Source organism: Asparagus officinalis, chromosome 8, assembly GCF_001876935.1.
Source record: "Asparagus officinalis chromosome 8, Aspof.V1, whole genome shotgun sequence".
Classification (NCBI taxonomy): domain Eukaryota; kingdom Viridiplantae; phylum Streptophyta; class Magnoliopsida; order Asparagales; family Asparagaceae; genus Asparagus; species Asparagus officinalis.
The window spans coordinates 8,425,743-8,444,816 of record NC_033801.1 but is presented as its reverse complement, the minus strand read 5'-3'; the positions used below and the strand labels follow the sequence as shown (position 1 = coordinate 8,444,816).

Genomic DNA, 19,074 nt, shown 5'->3' with positions numbered 1-19,074 from the left:
TAATAATTCTTAAGAATGTACTATGTTACCCTATCTTCCCTTGCAAACTTGTTAGTTGTTTATTTCTGGTCCGAAGAGATTTTCAAAATTAATCATCTATTTCATAAAATATTTAAATAAAATTTATTGAAAATGCAACAAACCATATTTATAGATTTTAACTTAAAACAAATCAGACTTATTTTATAGTAAAAAAATAAAAAAAATACTTTTAATATTTAACCACTTGCGTTACACAAGAACTAGTCATAATAAAAAAATGAGAGGAGCAAAGAAGAAATCAGGGTAAAGCCTGTATGTATTAGCTCTAGAAATTTTGGCTCACGTCAGGCCTCACAAGCACACAGGCTCTATATAATTGGGCCCACGTAGCACAGTATCTAGCACTCATATTCCGAAAGAAATAGAAACAACCTTTGCCTTATCTCGAGAAACTTAAGAATAAAAATCACATATCACAAATTTTGCTTTGAAAGGAGATGGCCAACCTCCTTGTGTCCAGACCCAAGCCTTGCATGTGCATCAAAACTCAACCTCGTCTCCTCTCTTCTCTCCTCTCAACCCACTCCATGGCCATGACCTTAAGCTTCATCCCTGGAATTACTATCTTGCCCTCTAGATACCCAAACCCTTTATTCACAAAACCCAGATGCTCTTTTGCTACAAAAGCTAGTTCCCAAGTCTCCAATGGGACAATTAAAGGTACCCTTTTCACCAAATTCGGTTAATTTTACACTTATTCTTGTTTCAGTGATAATACTTGTTTCTGTCATAATTTGCAATTTAGGCAATTGGGTGTCTTTGATTGCCAATGGTGGTATTGCATTTCAATTTATGTTTTATTTTCTTTCATAGTTGATGTCGATCTAGTGATAATTCCAAGTTAGTTGCATTTTATTGTAAATTAAACCTATGGGATTGATTACACCTGGTTGTTGAAGTTTAGGGAGTACATTGTCAACTAAGGTTAAATTAGAAAGGAGTAATGACGTAATTTAGTTATTGGGGTTATTTTTGATGCCCCAGTACTTGTTCATAGATCAATACTAAAGAAGCAAAGCAATCAAGAAAAGGGGCAAAAAAGTAAATAATGATTATGAGAGAAGGCAGGAAAAGTTTGGATTAAAATCGGATCCGATGCTTTTAACTATCTATTTGGTACTTAATATGTGGTTGAACTTCTCTCTACAAATTTGCATGCTTGGAAGTATATATATTTACATACGTAGAGTGAGAAATTAAATGGAGAATTATCATTACATTATATAAAAGTCTAATCGTATAAAACTTGTTATCGTTTAATAAAAGGAAAATGGTTATGAGGTGGCAACTCGCTTTACTAAACAAACTGCCGGACTAATGGTGAGGCTGACCTTGCTAGTCTCTGATCTCTTGATGGATCATTCTTCTAAATGAGGTAGTCGATCAACTCATTATTGCCAAATATGTTATGTAACCTTTTAAAATAACATACGGCTACAATGCATGCAATTTATTTGATACATGCCTTGCCCTCTTAAGAGAAACCTCCTCAGCATCTTCATATGTCCATAAACTCTTTCTTCTAATTGCTTGGCAATTCTGTATGTTTGCTTAATGATTTTGCTCTGAATTCACCAGGGGATGGATTTCCCGAGCGTGTTGGATTTTTAGGTCTTGGAATTATGGGATCTCCAATGGCAAAAAACCTCTTAAAGGCTGGGTAATTTTGATTCTCTCTTATTTTCTTTACAGAGGTTGATAGTGTGATTCTCATTTTGGTTGAAACAGCAAGTGAAAAATACAGTTATCAAGAGATAGTTAATATTTAAGATTGATCCTCATTGGTTGTGTAAATTAATGTTTCTTACTGGGCTCTAATGTGCTTTCTACAATTGCTTTGCTTGAATAAAAATAGGCTAAAATTTTCCCGAAAATAGTTTATTTTGGTGTGATAAACTAAATATGCACAAAAATGAGATGTAGATAGAAGTAGCTTTCATACTGCCCATAGTTTATTGGAAGACAATGCCCAAATTTCCCCCGTGTTTTCCCCTCTTCCTTTAATCACAATTACAACAAGAGAAGATTATGCTCCTGTATGCATTTTATTTTAACTGTTTATCTTACCAGCGATTTTAAATTTGTGTTTTGATGGTTGATTTTCTGGTAAACCCATCCTGAAAATTATTTTATTTCATGACACAATTTTCTTACGCATTGCCGAGAGTGCTTTAGTTTCCCAAATTTGATGTTTTGAAGGTATTTGCAATATGATCAAGGTTTTGGTATGTTTGTTTTCTGAATTCAACATGCATTTCTATATTATTTGAGTTCATTTTTTCTTTCTGTTCCTGTAGATGTGATGTTACTGTCTGGAATAGAACCAAGAGCAAGTGTGACCAGCTGATCAACCTTGGTGCAAAGTATGTTGTACATATCTTTTCTTTCACAGATTTTTTTACTTGTTCTCTAGTCCCTCGATTTGGTAGCCCTAGCCCATCTTTCCGTGCTTGTATTTCAGATGCTCATTCTCGGCCCAGTGAAGTCTCCTCTTCAGAAACAACACTTTCTTTCTGTTAAGTTGTGTACATATACAGAAAAACTTCACCTTAGCCTAATAAAACTAAATTCATTTTTTCGTATAGACTTCGTGCAAGTTTCCCTCAATATAAGATATATCTTGTTATTTTGGAAATATGTTTATGCCATTTAGGTACTTATATGTTGATGCATCTCTGTGATGACTGGTTCTTTTTATTATCGGACATATTTAATTGAAATTCCTTCTTGCTTGCAGATATGAGTCTTCACCAGCAGAAGTTGCATCATCATGCAACGTGACATTTGCAATGCTCGCTGACCCTGAAAGTGCAGTATGTATATTTTGTTTGATCCATAAATTTATATTAGTGCTGATTTGGGATAACTAGCAGTCTCAATTCATAGATTGATGTTGCATATGGAATAAATGGAGTTGCTGAAGGAATTGGGCCGGGAAAAGGGTAAATGCCCAACACTTCTTTGTACACATTTGACATTTCAAATATCAGTTCATTTCAATTGTGATTGTTTGCGTTAAAAGTTGCTTCCATTGATAATTCTATTGAACTTTGGTCGTTTACAACGAATTACAATGAAAAAATTAGAAAATTACAACTCTTGAGAAACTAACACAGAAGTCGTTTATCGAATCCTGTTTTTGTGGGACTTTACCTGTGCCGGGAACGCTTTGGTTCGTGGACCGCCGAATCACAGATCGTGAAGGGGGTTTAATAATTCTGACTTCGTTTATCGAAGTGAGAACTTAAAACGATATCTTATCAAAGTAAGATAGTCGTTCTTCTTAAAATCAAGTCAAAGCTCAATTTCAAGGAGCAACACGAAAACTCAAATCTGCTCTCTCTGCTCTGGATTGCTCGAAAATATGCTTGATCCCCGTCAGAAGTGATCCTAGGGGGGTATTTATAGCCTCAGGGGTAATAACTGCACAAAACTCAAACAAAACCGGGGCGAGACAGTGTTTGCTGTCTCGGCCCACGAGACAGTAAATGCTGTCTCGGAAGTGGAATATTCTGGCAGTTTTTATTTTTTAACTGCCTTCTCACGTTTCAAACTTCGTTATTTTGGTAGTTATTTACGTGATTTTCGCCCAAGATGTTTTCCACGTCCCTTGGCAGTTAATGGACACGTATATGGCAGTTATCGAGGTGGTTTTTGACCATTTCAACACTGTCTCGCTGGCGAGACAGTAAAATACTGTCTCGCTGGCGAGACAGCAAAGTCTGTCTCGCTGGCGAGACAGTTCATACCTGTCTTGATTTTCCAAAAACAGTATGAGATTAATTCTTGTGATTTTTTGAGTGATCTCCTCTATGTTTGGGATATCTATTAGCATTTTTTGACGCCTACAGATACCCCCTCCAAAGTATTTCCAGATGTATTCTTTTATAGAAGAGTCTGAGATATTTTCGATAAGATAAATTTTACTTACGATCCCTTCAATACTTGGTTGAGTAGATCGTGTGGAAGAATCTGTAACATGGCTTCAACTCTTGATCTCTTCATCCATTAGTCTATTCAGTTCTTTGTAGAATAGCTAATACTTCTCCAGACTGCGTTTATCGCTCGACCGTTGTTGAGACCTTGAATTGAAGTTGGTATTTCCAGATTGATGCTCGTTTGTCTTTCGAAAGTTCGTCAGGTTATCCTTAAGAATATTCAGATTAATATTCTCCAGAAGCTTCCTGTTGAGGGTAGGAATACAGTGTCAGGTTATCCTTAAGAATATTCAGATTAATATTCTCCAGAAGCTTCCTGTTGAGGGTAGGAATACAGTTTAGACTCGTGTACCCATTGGAGTATCTGAGGGTAGGAATACAGTTTAGACTCGTGTACCCATTGGAGTATCACTCTGTATTGCATTTGTGCGATATCGTGTTTGCTGTCTCACACTGTGAGATTATGCTGTCTCGCCTAGCGAGACAGAGTTTGCTGTCTCGCTCAGCGAGACAGCGGGTATATAAGTCGGACTTGGGCTTTTTTAGGGTTTTTTCACGTCGATTTCAGAGCGATTCTTGGCGATTTCTTAACGATTTTCCACCAGTTTTCTTCTGCTTCTTCTCCTCTTTGCTGCTGACTTGGGTGGTACCTTTGTTTAGGGATAATCAATTCGGATTTCAAAGGTTCGTTGACCCTCTTCTCTTTCAAACCTTGATTTTCTTCTCCTTCACGTTTGCATGCACTGTTTCAACCAGATTTTGTGATATTTTGTTCAATTTCTCATTCAAAACCCTAACTTTCCCCTTGGGTTTCAATGTAGCTCGTGTTTTCATTATGTCGCCGCGTAGAGCTCGGGGAACTCGAGGTCGTCCGACCGTCAATTAATTTGATCAGTGAGGGATTTTGCGAGGATCGATTTGAATCTCATCTCGACAAAAATTGTAAAAGAACTTTATGAAAATCAAACAATGAATCATTCGAATGATCAGTTTCTTATTTAGAATAATCAACTGATCTTGGGTTATCCCGAAATATCCTTATACAGGACTCTCTGGGAACTTCCCGTCTTACATAGGTTATCCTGAATATATTACGGATAATATTTTTTCAGGAACTTCTCATTTATTGGCATCATTAATTTGTTACCATCCTGGGTAATCAGGCGATAAGCACCGTTTGAATAGACTGTTTCTACTATAAACGGTCCTTTCCATTTGGGTTTAAATTTTCCTTTCTTTTTGGAGTTAAGGATCATAGGCCGTCTTTCGGCTAAGACCAAATCTCCTTCTTTGAAGCTCCGTTGTCGAACTTTCTTGTCGAAAGCTCGGGAAATTCTGGCTTGGTAGAACTCAATGTGCTGTTTAGCTTCTAAGCGTTTTTCGTCGAGCATCTCGAGTTCTTCGAGACGTTTCTGATGTTGTTCTTCGGTTGTCATCTGGGTTACGAGAGCAATCCGAAGAGATGGAATTTGTATTTCTAATGGAAGAACGGCTTCACATCCGTATACCAACGAATACGGAGTCATTCCCGTCGGTGTACGTACCGTGGTACGATAGGCCCATAGAGCCGCGCCAAGCTTGTCATCCCAATCTCGTTTATTTGTTTTCACGAGTTTTGACAAGAGTTTTATGATTGTCTTGTTGAAATCTTCAGCCAATCCATCTATTGTGGGATTGTAAGCTGTCGACGAAATATCCTGAATTCTGAACTTCTCGCAAAACCTGATAAAGGCGTTGCTGATGAATTGAGGACCGTTGTCATGTACGATTCGTCTTGGGACACCATGTTGGTAGATGATATGATGTTTGATGAATGCAATGACGTTACTTGTTTTAACTTCTCTGAGCGGGATTGCTTCAGCCCATTTGGAGAAGTAATCAGTAATTGCTAGGATAAACCGATCACCTTTAACTGATGGTGGATTTATAGGACCAACTATATTCATTCCCCAGGTCTCGAACGGCCATGACGTTGCTGACGGGTGTAGATGCTCTGGAGGTTGGTGCATATAATTTGCATGTAATTAGCATGCTTGACATCGTCAGGCATAATCAGTCGCATCCTTAATCATAGTTGGCCAATAATTCCCAATTCTCCTAAGTCGGTCGCAGAGTTTAGGACCGGGTTGATGTGCACCAAATGTCCCCTCATGCGCCTCTTTAAGTGCTTGTTCTGCTTCCTTATCGGATAGACAACGTAGCAATAGACCGTCGTACGACCGTCGGTATAACATTTGTGATTCGGCGTTGTAGTAAAATCTCGGTGCCCTCCGCCGAATTGAATCCCTTTCTTTCACGTCTTCAGGTAAGATACCGTGTAAGACATAATCAATAATCGGGAAACGCCAATCTCGAACTTCGGGTTCAACTCCTGTTGAATATGCTTCTTTGGCAACCGAATCGTAGATAGGAACAATAAGTTGGTGAGTTCTCACTATAATTAATTGTTCTGTCTCGGGAGGCTGAGCCAGAGATACCGATAATGCCGCCAATGCGTCTGCGTATGTATTTTGGAGATGCGGAACGTACTCGATGAAAAATTCTTCAAACGAGCTTGCCACCTCAATGGCCACCTGGTGGTATGGAATCAGGTCTTGATTTCTGACTTCATACTCTCCTCGAATCTGATTAACTACTAGTTGAGAATCTCCAAAAGCTTCAAGGTATTCGACCCCCAGCTCTTTGGCAAAATTAAGTCTAATTATCAGTGCATTGTACTCGGCTACGTTATTAGAACATGGTTCGGTCAACGAATACGCTCTAGGTAAGACATGCTTTCCCGGGGAAACTAAAACGATCCCCACTCCTGAGGAGATTTTAGAACATCCGGGTGCGCTCGCTACATTGGTTGATCGGGAAGCCCCATCGAAGTACAATTGCCACACTTGTTGATGTGAGGTGGTATTAACTTCGTGAGTTTTATCTGGCAAATCGTCGTACAGCTCAACTACATCTTTTGTAGGATTTTCTGCTAAAAGGTCGCAAATGGCTCGTCCTTTAACTGATTTTTGTTGCTTGAAGTACAAGTCATATTGCGACAAGAGTAAAGCCCATCTGGCTAAACGCCAATTCATGGAGGCTGGTTGGGTCATGAATACTCGGATGGGATTTATGTTGGAAATGACATAGAATCGCGAATACCAAGGCGAGGCATTCCTTCTCAATCATCGGATAACGAGACTCAGCTCCTACCAATGTACGACTCAGATAATACACAGCTTGCTCGTGACCGTTATCGTCATCTTGTGCAAGTAATGCACTTAACGAATGGCTCGTCACTTTGACATAAATAAAAAACGGTCTGCCTGATTTCGGTGCAACGAGAATCGGTGGATTCGCCAGATATTTCTTAATATCTTCGAATGCCTTTTGGCATGCTTCATCCCAAACGAACGACATATTTCTTAATATCTTCGAATGCCTTTTGGCATGCTTCATCCCAAACGAACGACACTCCTTTCTTTGCAAGTTTAGAGAATGGTTGACATTTTCCAGACAGATTTGATATAAACCGACGGATATATGCCAATCGACCTTGCAACCCCCTGAGTTCTTTAAGATTCCTCGGTGGTTGTAATTCATGTATCGCCTTCACTTTATCAGGATCGATATGAATACCTTTTGTGATGACGACGAACCCAAGAAATTTACCGCTGAACATTCCAAGAAAGGACTTAGTTGGGTTCATCTTTAACTGTCTTCAGATCGTTAATGTGGTCGTTTTTATCACGACTCTTAACGACCAGGTCATCAACGTAGCATTCGACGGTCTTCCGGAGGTGCTCTTGAAAGATCTTCGTCATCGCTCGTTGGTATGTAAACCCGGCATTCTTCAAACCAAATGTCATAACAGTGTAACAAAATACACCTAGGGGTGTTCTGAATGCCGTATGCTTTTCATCATCCGGGTGCATCTTGATTTGATTATACCCAGAAAATCCGTCCATGAATGACATTCTTTCAAACCCGCATGTGTTGTCAATGATGACGTCTGTAATGGGTAAAGGAAAGTCGTCTTTGGGACAGGCCGTGTTCAGATCTCTGAAGTCAATACAGATCATGATTTTTCCATTCTTTTTAAGGACTGGAACAATATTGGCCAATCATTCAGGATGTTGTTCTTCTCTGACAAAACCCGAATCAATCAGTTTCTTAACTTCGGTCTCTATTGCCTCCATAATTTGCGGACGAAACCGTCTTTGTTGTTTGACAGGTTTAACATTCGGTTTAATGTTAAGGCTGTGCATTGCTATATTTGGGTCGAGTCCCGGCATATCTTCGTAATTCCAGGCGAAAACGTCGATATACTCTTTAACGAGGGCGATTAATTCCTCTTTTTCATCTGGTGGGAGATCACCGCTAATAAATATAGGTTTCGGATTAGCTTCGTCACCCATATTAACTTGGACCACTTTATCTTCTGTAGGAGGTTCTTTTTGCTCAAATCGATCACCGTATTGGATATTCATGTAATGTATCCAAGGATCTTCCCAAGTGGGTAACTGATCGTCTTCTTCTGTTGTAGAAGGGTCAACCGTTGCCATGTTTGACATGAGAGTTTTGAACTTTTCTCCAATGCTCACATCAGAATCCCAATTTGAAGTATCGGATGAATGTCCGCTCCTATCTATTAATTGGTTAATAATTTGTTGGCCATAATCATCATCGGATGATGAAGCATAACCCAGACCCCTATTACGACTATAATAATTATCTGGTTTTCCTTTTGGTACATAGGCAGGACGGGGTGGAACCCTAATACCTTGACCAAAATAAAGACTTTCACCGAGTGAGAGGTCATAACCCTGTTTTGTCATATAACCATTTGTTTGTGAACTATACCGAGAGAAATGTCGCCCGGGTTTTTCTTCATCCGAATTGGTGTCCAAGAAAAGATCAGGAGTTGGGGATGGATTCCCTTTTCCAAAGATTATTTCTTTTTCACCCCCTGTCTTTGCGGGTAGAATCACAGTTGTTCCGACTGGATTTTGAAGATATTTTATCGTCGTGCAAGACGAGCGAAGCGGCATGTGTAGACTAGGATCGTCATACAATTCCTGCATTACATTATCAAGACAAGGCTCATCGGCAAATTGCCAGTTATAACTTTCGTCCGACGATTCATCACCGTCAAGATCGATTACAAGAGGTTCAATGTCATTTAGTACAAGACCTTCACTATAATCGAGCCCGGCTTTGGTATCAGCTTCTTCTCCGCTGTCCGTGCCATGGGCCGATGGTTCAGTATCGGACTCAGCACCATAAAGAAGGGAGTCAGTAAAGTAATTTTCTAACCCCTTGAATGGTTGCTTATCCGCGACCACCGTCTTGACCTCCTCATTAGTGTCGACATACTTCAAACACTGATGGAGGGTGGAGGGAACTATAAGATTACCGTGGATCCATGGGCGACCCAACAATAAATTATAAGAAGTCTCCGCATCGATTACATAGCAGGTGACTTCAGACTTCAAATCTCCGAGTTGACACTTCACCCGGATTTTTCCTAACGGTCTTGACCCGCTTGTGTTGAAACCATAGATAACCGTTCCAGTGGAGGCTAACTTGCTGGCGGGAATTCCGAGGTGGTACATCAAACGAAGTGGCATGATACTAACAGCGGAACCCGGATCGACTTGGATCCGGTTAACCATGCTCGAACCGATATATCCAGTAAAATATAACGGTCTATCATGCTTTGAATTCCTGACTTGCATGTCTTCTTTTGTGAAAGCAATGCAAGGAAATTTGGTGGCTGCCAGATTGCAATGCTGCACTGACGATTCTGGCTCTTCAGGAGCTGGCTTGACCTGAGTTAAGAATACTTCAGAATCAGCCAAAGCTTCTTGTAAAGCTTCTCTGGTTTCTTTTGAGAGGCGCAGCAACTCGTACAATGTGATTCTTGCTGGGATATTAGCCAGCTGAGCCATAACGTCGAAACGATATGGTGCGTTCGAGCTTTCCGGTTTGTCTCGTCCAATCGGTCGACTAAAACGTATTAATTGGTTAATTATCCGTTGGCCATAATCGTCATCGGATGATGAGGCATAACCCAGACCCCTATTACGACTGTAATAATTATCTGGTTTTCCTTTTGGTACATAGGCAGGACGGGGTGGAACCCTAACACCTTGACCAAAATAGAGGCCTTCACCAAGTGAAAGGTCATAGCCTTGACTCGCCATATAGTCATTCGCTTGAGAACTATACCGGGAGAAGTGTCGCCCGGGTTTTTCTTCATCCGAATTACTGTCTAAGAAATGATCTGGAGTAGGGGATAGTTCCCCTTTTCCAAAGATTATCTCTCTTTTTCACCCCCTGTCTTTGCGGGTAGAATCACAGTTGTTCCGATTGGATTTTGAATATATTTTATCGTCGTGCAAGACGAGCGAAGCGGCATGTGTAGACTAGGATCGTCATACAATTCCTGCATTACATTATCAAGACAAGGCGAATACTCTAAATCATCCTTTATTATTTCATCGGCAAATTGCCAGTTATAACTTTCGTCCGACGATTCATCACCGTCAAGATCGATTACAAGAGGTTCAATGTCATTTAGTACAAGACCTTCACTATAATCGAGCCCGGCTTCGGTATCAGCTTCTTCTCCGCTGTCCGTGCCATGGGCCGATGGTTCAGTATCGGACTCAGCACCATAAAGAAGGGAGTCAGTAAAGTAATTTTCTAACCCCTTGAATGGTTGCTTATCCGCGACCACCGTCTTGACCTCCTCATTAGTGTCGATATACTTCAAACACTGATGGAGGATGGAGGGAACTATAAGATTACCGTGGATCCATGGACGACCCAACAATAAATTATAAGAAGTCTCCGCATCGATTACATAGCAGGTGACTTCAGACTTCAAATCTCCGAGTTGACACTTCACCCGGATTTTTCCTAACGGTCTTGACCCGCTAGTATTGAACCCATAGATAACCGTTCCTGTGGAGGCTAACTTGCTGGCGGGGATTCCGAGGTGGTACATCAACCGAAGTGGCATGATGCTAACAGCGGAATCCGGATCGACTTGGATCCGGTTGACAACGCTAGAGCCAATATATCCAGTAAAATATAGAGGCCTATCATGCGTCGAATTCCTTACTTGCATATCTTCTTTGGTGAAAGCGATGCAAAGAAATTTGGTGGCTGTCAGATTGCAATGCTACACTGATGACTCTGTCTTTTCAGGAGTTGGTTTGATCTGAGTGAGGAATACCTCAGAATCGGCCAAAGCTTCTTGTAAAGCTTCTCTGGTTTCTTTCGAGAGGCGTAACAACTCGTATAGCGTGATCCTTGCTGGGATATTAGCTAACTGAGCCATGACGTCAAAACGGTAGGGAGCATTTGAGCTTTCCGGTTTGTCTCGTCCAATCGGTCGACTAAAACGAGACTGCTTCGGAATTTGAACCTCTTTATGTTGGGGTTCTTTCTCTTTTTGCTTAGCCGGTTGTTGCGGCTTTTCAGCAGGTACTGGAGGAGTTGTAGCTATCCCCAACTCTTTCAAAGTTGTAGCGTTTGGGTTAGAAGTTTCCGGATATTTGTAATGGTATTCATTTCCACTTCGTGTAGCGAAAACTTCCTGCTCCTCATCAGAAAGGGATAAAGCTGCTATCCGTTCATCATTCTTCTCGGGGATTGCTGAGACTCCATAACAGGACTTCTCTTTTCCCTTGTTTTTTGACTTCTTCTTTGATTTGGATGTCGTCCACTGTTCATCTTCAAGCAAATCCGGATGAACCCAAAGGATTTCGCCGTTGGGGGCTGTGTGAGATACGAGCCCCTTCTGGCGCTGTCCATGAGGGTCATCGTTGATGGTTTGCATCTTGACCTTTGATACTGGCTCGGCTTGAAACCAGGACAAAGGAACCGATCCGAAGCTAATAGAGACCGCGTTTGCGCCTACCTTCTTCTCCTTTGGCTTCGGCGTCACAATACCAACATCAATTAATGTTTGTATTTTATCCTTTAAGACATAACATGTCTTAGTAGGATGGTGGACCCTTCTGTGGTATGCACAATATTTTGGGTCATTGATCTTCGTTGCTTCTTCTTGGTTTGTGACCGGTGGAAGCTTGATCTTGTTGTTCTCTAACAAGTATTTGAAGATGACCGGAACTTCATCATCTTTGAAAGAGTATTCCTTCGGGAATCTGGGCTCAGAATTCTTAAACTGTTTCTGAGGCTGTTGATTCTGGCTTGGCGCCAACTGGAAGGATGATTGTTTCTCTCCAAATTCTTTCTCTTGAGAAAGCGTTCAGCCTGTTCACCCCTCACCTTTAACTCCTTCCAAGTTTTAGAGAGTACAACCCCCATTACCTCTAACACATCCAATGACAAATTGTTGTGACAAGTCTGTAGGATGAACTCTTCTGTGAGTGGATCGCGACAGTTTACTGCTTTGTTCCGGAACCGTTTGACAAAAACATCAACCGACTCCCCATTTATCTGCTTCTCGTCCAACAACGTACCAATAAAGATCTCCGTGTCGTCGTCGAAGAAATTGGTGAGGAACAATCCTTCCATATCTTCCCAGCTAGTGATACTCCCAGGTTTAAGGCGTCGGTACCAATCGAAGGCAGGCCCGCGAAGGGTTCCTACGAATGACCGGACCATCAGGGCTTCGTTCCCGGATATTGCGCCGAGATGCGACTTGAAATAGATCAAGTGCTGAGTGGGTGAACCCCTGCCATCAAAATGAGTAAAGTTAATCAAATTAAATTTTGGGGGGTAAGGAATCAGGTCCCACTCCCTCGGGTACGGGTATGGAATGCCCGTTTTCTTTACTTCTTGGGCGGTCATCAAAGCATTAACTTTGCTTTCAAGATCGTGCATCTTCTTGTCCTCTTCTTCACTCTTTTTCAAGTAGATATGTGGAGGCTGAGTAGATGACTTGGCCGGGCCGCTTCCGGAATTGTCTTTATCTGGAGGAGGATCGTCGAAGATAGTCTCATCTTCTTCGTTACGTCGCTTCGTCTGAAGATAACCCCTCGTGCATTCTCTTGTAATCTCGACGTAGGTTGGCTCTTCTTTGTAACCGCGACATCCTCTGAGAAAGACCCCGCTCAACTCTCCCTCCTGGAGAGAAATCAGGGTCAGGATTGACTGATTTTTGCTTTCCTTTATTGGTCATGTTGATAGTGACCTCAGGAAGCTCCTCTTGTCGGATTACAGATTTTTTCTTGTTGAAACGTCTCATTTTGGGTTTTGACGCTTCATTGGACAATCTTTGAAATACGGAGACTCTTGTTGAATTATTTTTAGAGCATCCGCATTCTGTCAGCACTGCCTTAATGAGTCTCTCGCATGCGCAATGAGACTCATTTTCTCGGACAATCCTCTTTCTTGAGTTATTTTTCTGATAGTATAGCTCATCATTATTGTGATTCAAGCAACCTATCTTTTGCTTCTGAACTTTGTTAACATGCACAGGACGACTGGTCGTCGCCTCTGGGTGATCCAAAGTTGATTTTTTAAATTCACCCCTTTGCAGGAGTGGAATCTTCATAGGTCCTAAACGAGAATGAACTGGTATTCTCTCGTTCTGGACTGGTGCAGTTCTGACGGGAGGGTTTTTACGACCCCCTGCATATGAAACCACTAAGGGTTTATTTACAGGATCTGGTTGTTCCTTGACTGGGGCTTTGCCTCGATTGTCAACTGAAGGACCGAGGCGATCCGCCATTGTGATTTTAAACTTAGACAAATCTGGACTAACCCAGGGTTTCACTGATGATGCAGTAGACGGGCCCGGAACAGATGTTTGCGGCGTCTTCGGCATCCAAACTCTACGGTTCTTCGGTGGCTTTTCAGACACCGTCTCCTTCTTGATTCCTTGTGCTTGTTGACAAAGAGCGCGAGCACGGGCGGCCTTCGCCTGACGCTTTTGTATCCGTTCTTTAAGGGTTGAGCGAGCCCTTTTGACGAGGGTCCACTCCTCCGTCGTAAGCTGTGCAGAAATATGATTATTTTGCCGTTGAGGCAACTGAGTCATTTTCTGTTTCCTCGACTCTAGGTCCGCATAATAATGGACCCCGTCGGTTTGTTGCATGGCCTTAGCCAATTGACGAGCACGGCGCTGGTGCTGTCTCTGACGAGCCCTCTTCGTCAGCACCGGCGAGCTATGATTCAATGACTCCTCAATTGGTACTGAGTCATTTGGAGCAGAAACGTTGCAGGGAGATTCCTTAGCAACGATCGGGCAAGAATCTTCGCCTGCGGCCTTCATTGGAATTGCAGACTTGAAAGTTTTCTTAGAAGACGAAATCTTCCTATATTTGCGAGACGAGGAAGATTTCGCAGATGAGGATGACAAATACTCCTCAAACTTCGCCTGATCGAACTCATATTCGATCTCTTCATTGACAACGATCTTGATCGGTTGCGACCCCGCGGCCTCGGCAGCGAGGCCGCTGGCTCCCACTGTGGTCGCCCTGTGATCTTGATCTTGATCGATGTCCTGGAAGCCCTGGGGGTCGTACCATCCAAAACTTGAAAAGATTTAAAAATGCGCGGTGAACAAGCTGAACATTTTCTTAAAGCTTCAATTCTGAGAGAGGCCGACCGACGACATCTGCAATCACTGGGAACGCGACCCCCGATCCGAGGTTCCAAAAGGAGTATTCTTTCCAATATGATGAAGCTCCAGCCATATTGGAATACCTCCTCGCCAATGATAAGATCGAGCTATCACCTATTAAAGATCAGGAGGGAGCTAAGAGAATTATGGATCCAAACTACTGTGCGTACCACAGAGGGGTTCTTCATCCCACCGAGATTTGCTTCGGACTCAAAAACAAAATCCAAACCTTAATTGACTCCGGCGTCATAACGGCGAAACAAGCCAAGTAAAGACGACTCTAACTCCATTGGATACACGAGTATAAACTGTTTTCCCCTAACTCCGAAGAGTATACGAGTATAAACTGCTTCTTCATGTCACTCCGAAGAGTATACGAGTATAAACTGCTTCTCAACACTCCAAAGAGTATACGAGTATAAACTGCTCCTCGATACTCCAATAGGTATATGAGTCTAAACTGTTTCCCACTCTTGACGGGAAGTTCCTGGAGAATTTTTACATGTAATATTCTTAAGGATAACCCGGTCATGTAACTCAGTATGATGTTAGACCCAGTTTCACGAAGGAAGCTGGGGGTGGATGGTTCATGTAACGGGAAGTTCCTAGAGAATATTACTCCTAATATTCTTAAGGATAACCCAACAATGTGGTCGAATATAATTAGATTTAGATTCACCAAAGAGCTGGGGGTGGAATACCTCAATTCATTCCAATAGAAAGTTCCTGGAGAATACTACACATGGTATTTTTAAGGATAACCCAAAACCGATTAATTATTCAAGGTGAAAACCAATCATCAGAATAATTTATTCTTAATCATGATTAAGAACCTCCCACTGTGGTCGCCAGCTTGTTTGCGTCAAAAGTTGCTTCCATTGATAATTCTATTGAACTTTGGTCGTTTACAACGAATTACAATGAAAAAAATTAGAAAATTACAACTCTTGAGAAACTAACACAGAAGTCGTTTATCGAATCCTGTTTTTGTGGGACTTTGCCTGTGCCGGGAACGCTTTGGTTCGTGGACCGCCGAATCACAGATCGTGAAGGGGGTTTAATGATTCTGACTTCGTTTATCGAAGTGAGAACTTGAAACGATATCTTATCAAAGTAAGATAGTCGTTCTTCTTAAAATCAAGTCAAAGCTCAATTTCAAGGAGTCACACGAAAACTCAAATCTGCTCTCTCTGCTCTGGATTGCTCGAAAATATGCTCGATCCCCGTCAGAAGTGACCCTAGGGGGGTATTTATAACCTAAGGGTCTGTAACTGCAAAAACTCAACAAACGACAAAATTAGTACGGCGAGACAGTGTTTACTGTCTCGGCGGGCGAGACAGTGTTTGCTGTCTACAGTTCATACCTGTCTTGATTTTCCAAAAACAGTATGAGATCAATTCTTGTGATTTTTTGAGTGATCTCCTCTATGTTTGGGATATCTATTAGCATTTTTTAACGCCTACAGTGATGAATTATGGCAGATATGTGGATGTTTCTACAGTTGATGTTGCTACTTCAAAATTAATTAACCAACATATTAAGCAAACAGGAGCATCATATTTAGAGGTGAGGCATTTTTTTTATTTTCCCCCTTTCATTTTCTTCTAGCAAATTATGTGACCTTGTTTTTGTTTTGTTGTGTTGAATTTCATCTAGCATAAGAATGTTATACCTATATGTTTTTTAATATATTGCAAATTATAGTGCTTTTTTTATAGGCTCCAGTTTCAGGCTCTAAAAAGCCTGCAGAAGATGGGCAGCTGATATTTTTAACTGCAGGTATCTATATGCGTGGGTTCTTTTCACGTTAGCTTAACATTAACATATACCATCTATGTTGTTATGCATGAGTTCCTTTAAACTATAGTACATTTCTATGTTATTTTGCTGAAATGTATAATAAATTGATACTGGCGTGACTAGAAATTTCTATTGTCATCTTTCAGGTGATCAACATTTATATGAAACAGTATCACCACTCTTAGACATCATGGGTAAGGTATAACCCTTCCTCCAACCTTCATTTCCTTTTTAACTAATATTCATATGCATCAAGTTGCAGTTAAAAAGGAAAGTCGTTAACAAACAGGTTTTGTTAGTTGGAAAAGGGTTTTTGATCAATTAATTTAATTGCTCTGAGTTTTTGAAACCAGATATTGGTAAAAGAAGACTATTATTGTACAAACCATGAATAAGGGGCCAAATGGCTATGTTTCTTGTAGTTAGGTTCTGGAATATATCTGTCGAGTATTTGTCTCTTCATGCTAAGTCTAAATATTGATTTAAGTAGTATTTCAAGGAACTACAACTTTGTTTTGTATCAATTAAGCTGATCTCATACTTCTGCCTATGGCTTTAGCTTATAATCGAACCATGCTTGAGCTTTTACCAAATTGAACTTCAATGAACAAATGAAAGTGGCTGCTAAACTGAAATAATTCTGTTAATGGTAGTAATCTCAATGAGTGATGAAGATTGCCAGACTCAGGCTTTTGATAATTTGTTCTTTTCTACCCTTTTCTTGATGATGTTTATACTTTATATAAACTCTTTTTTCATACCTCTATTTAACTTAACCTGCAGTCAAGATTTTACCTTGGTGAAGTTGGAAATGGTGCAGCTATGAAGCTTGTTGTCAACATGATTATGGGAAGGTCATGATATTTCCTTTAATTGTCATATAACTGGGCACACTAGCTACGACCTGATCTTGAAACATTCGTTTAATCACCCAAGCATCACAATTTCATGATTATATCTATGCCTGATTTCAGCATGATGGGATCTTTTTCTGAAGGACTGCTTCTTAGTGAGAAAGTAGGCCTGGATCCAAATGTTCTAGTTGAGGTTGTTTGCCGATTTCTTCAAGCTACATCTTCACAAATCGTCTTTCTCTACTTATGTTATAACTTTTTTTACCAGGTAATTTCGCAGGGTGCAATAAGTTCACCGATGTTCTCGCTCAAAGGCCCTTCAATGGTTAAATCCCAGTACCCAACTGCTTTTCCTTTGAAGCACCAGCAAAAGGTTTGCGGGTTTTTTTTTTTTTTACTTTTTGGAAAATTACGACAAACAAGAAACCCCCAATCTATACTTAATCTTCGAGAAGCCCCAAAATTCAATACAACCCCCTCTTGTATGATCATTGAAACCATTAATTTTGGGGAGACATTTGCAGTTAAGTAGACATCTGAGAAGACATCTGCACTTCAAAATTCACATATTTTAAAAGTTGAAATGAAGGAAGTAGAGAAAACAGTCTATGGATACAATTTTTTTTTTAAATCTAGCTGTTGTATTATTAACCGAAATTTTTTTATCGAATGTCTGTCCAAATGTCTGAACAACCAAACTCCATTTAAACCAACAGTCTCATTAGTGATCATAGATGATGAGGCTTTTTGTTCAACTTATTGGATGAGAGGGTTTCTTGAAAAATAGGGTATATATGCGGAGGTTTTCTTATAATTTCATCTTTTCTCTTGTAATTTCACCTTTCCTTTTTTTTTTATGGCAGGATATGAGGCTTGCCTTAGGGCTAGCTGAATCAGTTTCTCAGCCAATTCCAATTGCAGCAGCTGCAAATGAGCTCTATAAAGTAGCAAAGTCTTATGGTCTCAGTGATCAAGACTTCTCCGCTGTTATCGAGTCACTCAAAGCCAGGATGTCACATTCAGAAAACTAACAAATATTTCTCATATTAGCAATTTTTCGCCTTCTTGTCCTCGCATCCCATTTGAATTCAATTGAAACCTGTGCTTCTAAAACTGAGCAATCTTTATGATTAGTTCAGGTTTGTCAAAAAAAAGAAAATGGAATAACATTTCCGGCATCTTTTAGATGTTTTCTCGTTATTTAAGGCTAATAAAGTTACATGTTGTACTGTACAAGTTATTATTTTGCTTAAGGTTTAGTATTAGGAACCATCGAAAAACTCTTGCTGTGTTTTTGGTGCTCAATGCCACATATTGGTTGAATTTTTAGATATAACACCATTGTCAGGTCTAAGAGGAAGGGATTAAGCTAATCAATTAATTTCAAATCAACGGCGGTAAATTAATTAATCTGTTCATAAGAAAATTTCAGTTAATTTTCTATATAAGAAAAGAATATTTCAATTCGTATGCTTTCTTTTGGGATTTACAAAAATAAAGTAGTGCGCTTTATTCTTTTATAAATTGAGAAGTTATTTCTTTGTAAAAAGATTACTATGTTATTCAGTTTGGGGTTTAATTCATCTTGACCTGGCAGATGAGGAACCTTATTTGTCAATTTTATGTGTAGAAAAGTAAGATTGATTAACCTCCTCTTCTATTTTTGCCCCCATTAAAAACGTATGTTTTTTTCTGCTGGACAAATTAAAAAGGATTAATTTTGTTTAATGTCTTTATTTTAACTGCTCAAAGGAAATGTGTGATTTGGAGGTCAAATGTTTGAACTGATTTCTCTTCGGCTTTCTTAATCTCAAAGAAACGTGTGACCTGGAGATCAAATAACAAAACTCCTATTTG

General features: G+C 40.3%; 1 protein-coding gene across 1 annotated transcript; it reads left to right on the top strand.

Moving 5' to 3' along the window:
• Window positions 416-18,371, top strand: LOC109822457 (glyoxylate/succinic semialdehyde reductase 2, chloroplastic). Its single transcript, XM_020388656.1, has 12 exons — window positions 416-702; window positions 1,621-1,702; window positions 2,340-2,405; window positions 2,780-2,855; window positions 2,929-2,984; window positions 16,045-16,129; window positions 16,282-16,342; window positions 16,510-16,562; window positions 17,147-17,217; window positions 17,338-17,410; window positions 17,486-17,590; window positions 18,081-18,371. The coding sequence occupies exons 1-12, from the start codon at window positions 480-482 to the stop codon at window positions 18,246-18,248; spliced, it is 1,119 nt and encodes a 372-aa protein (XP_020244245.1). The 5' UTR covers window positions 416-479; the 3' UTR covers window positions 18,249-18,371.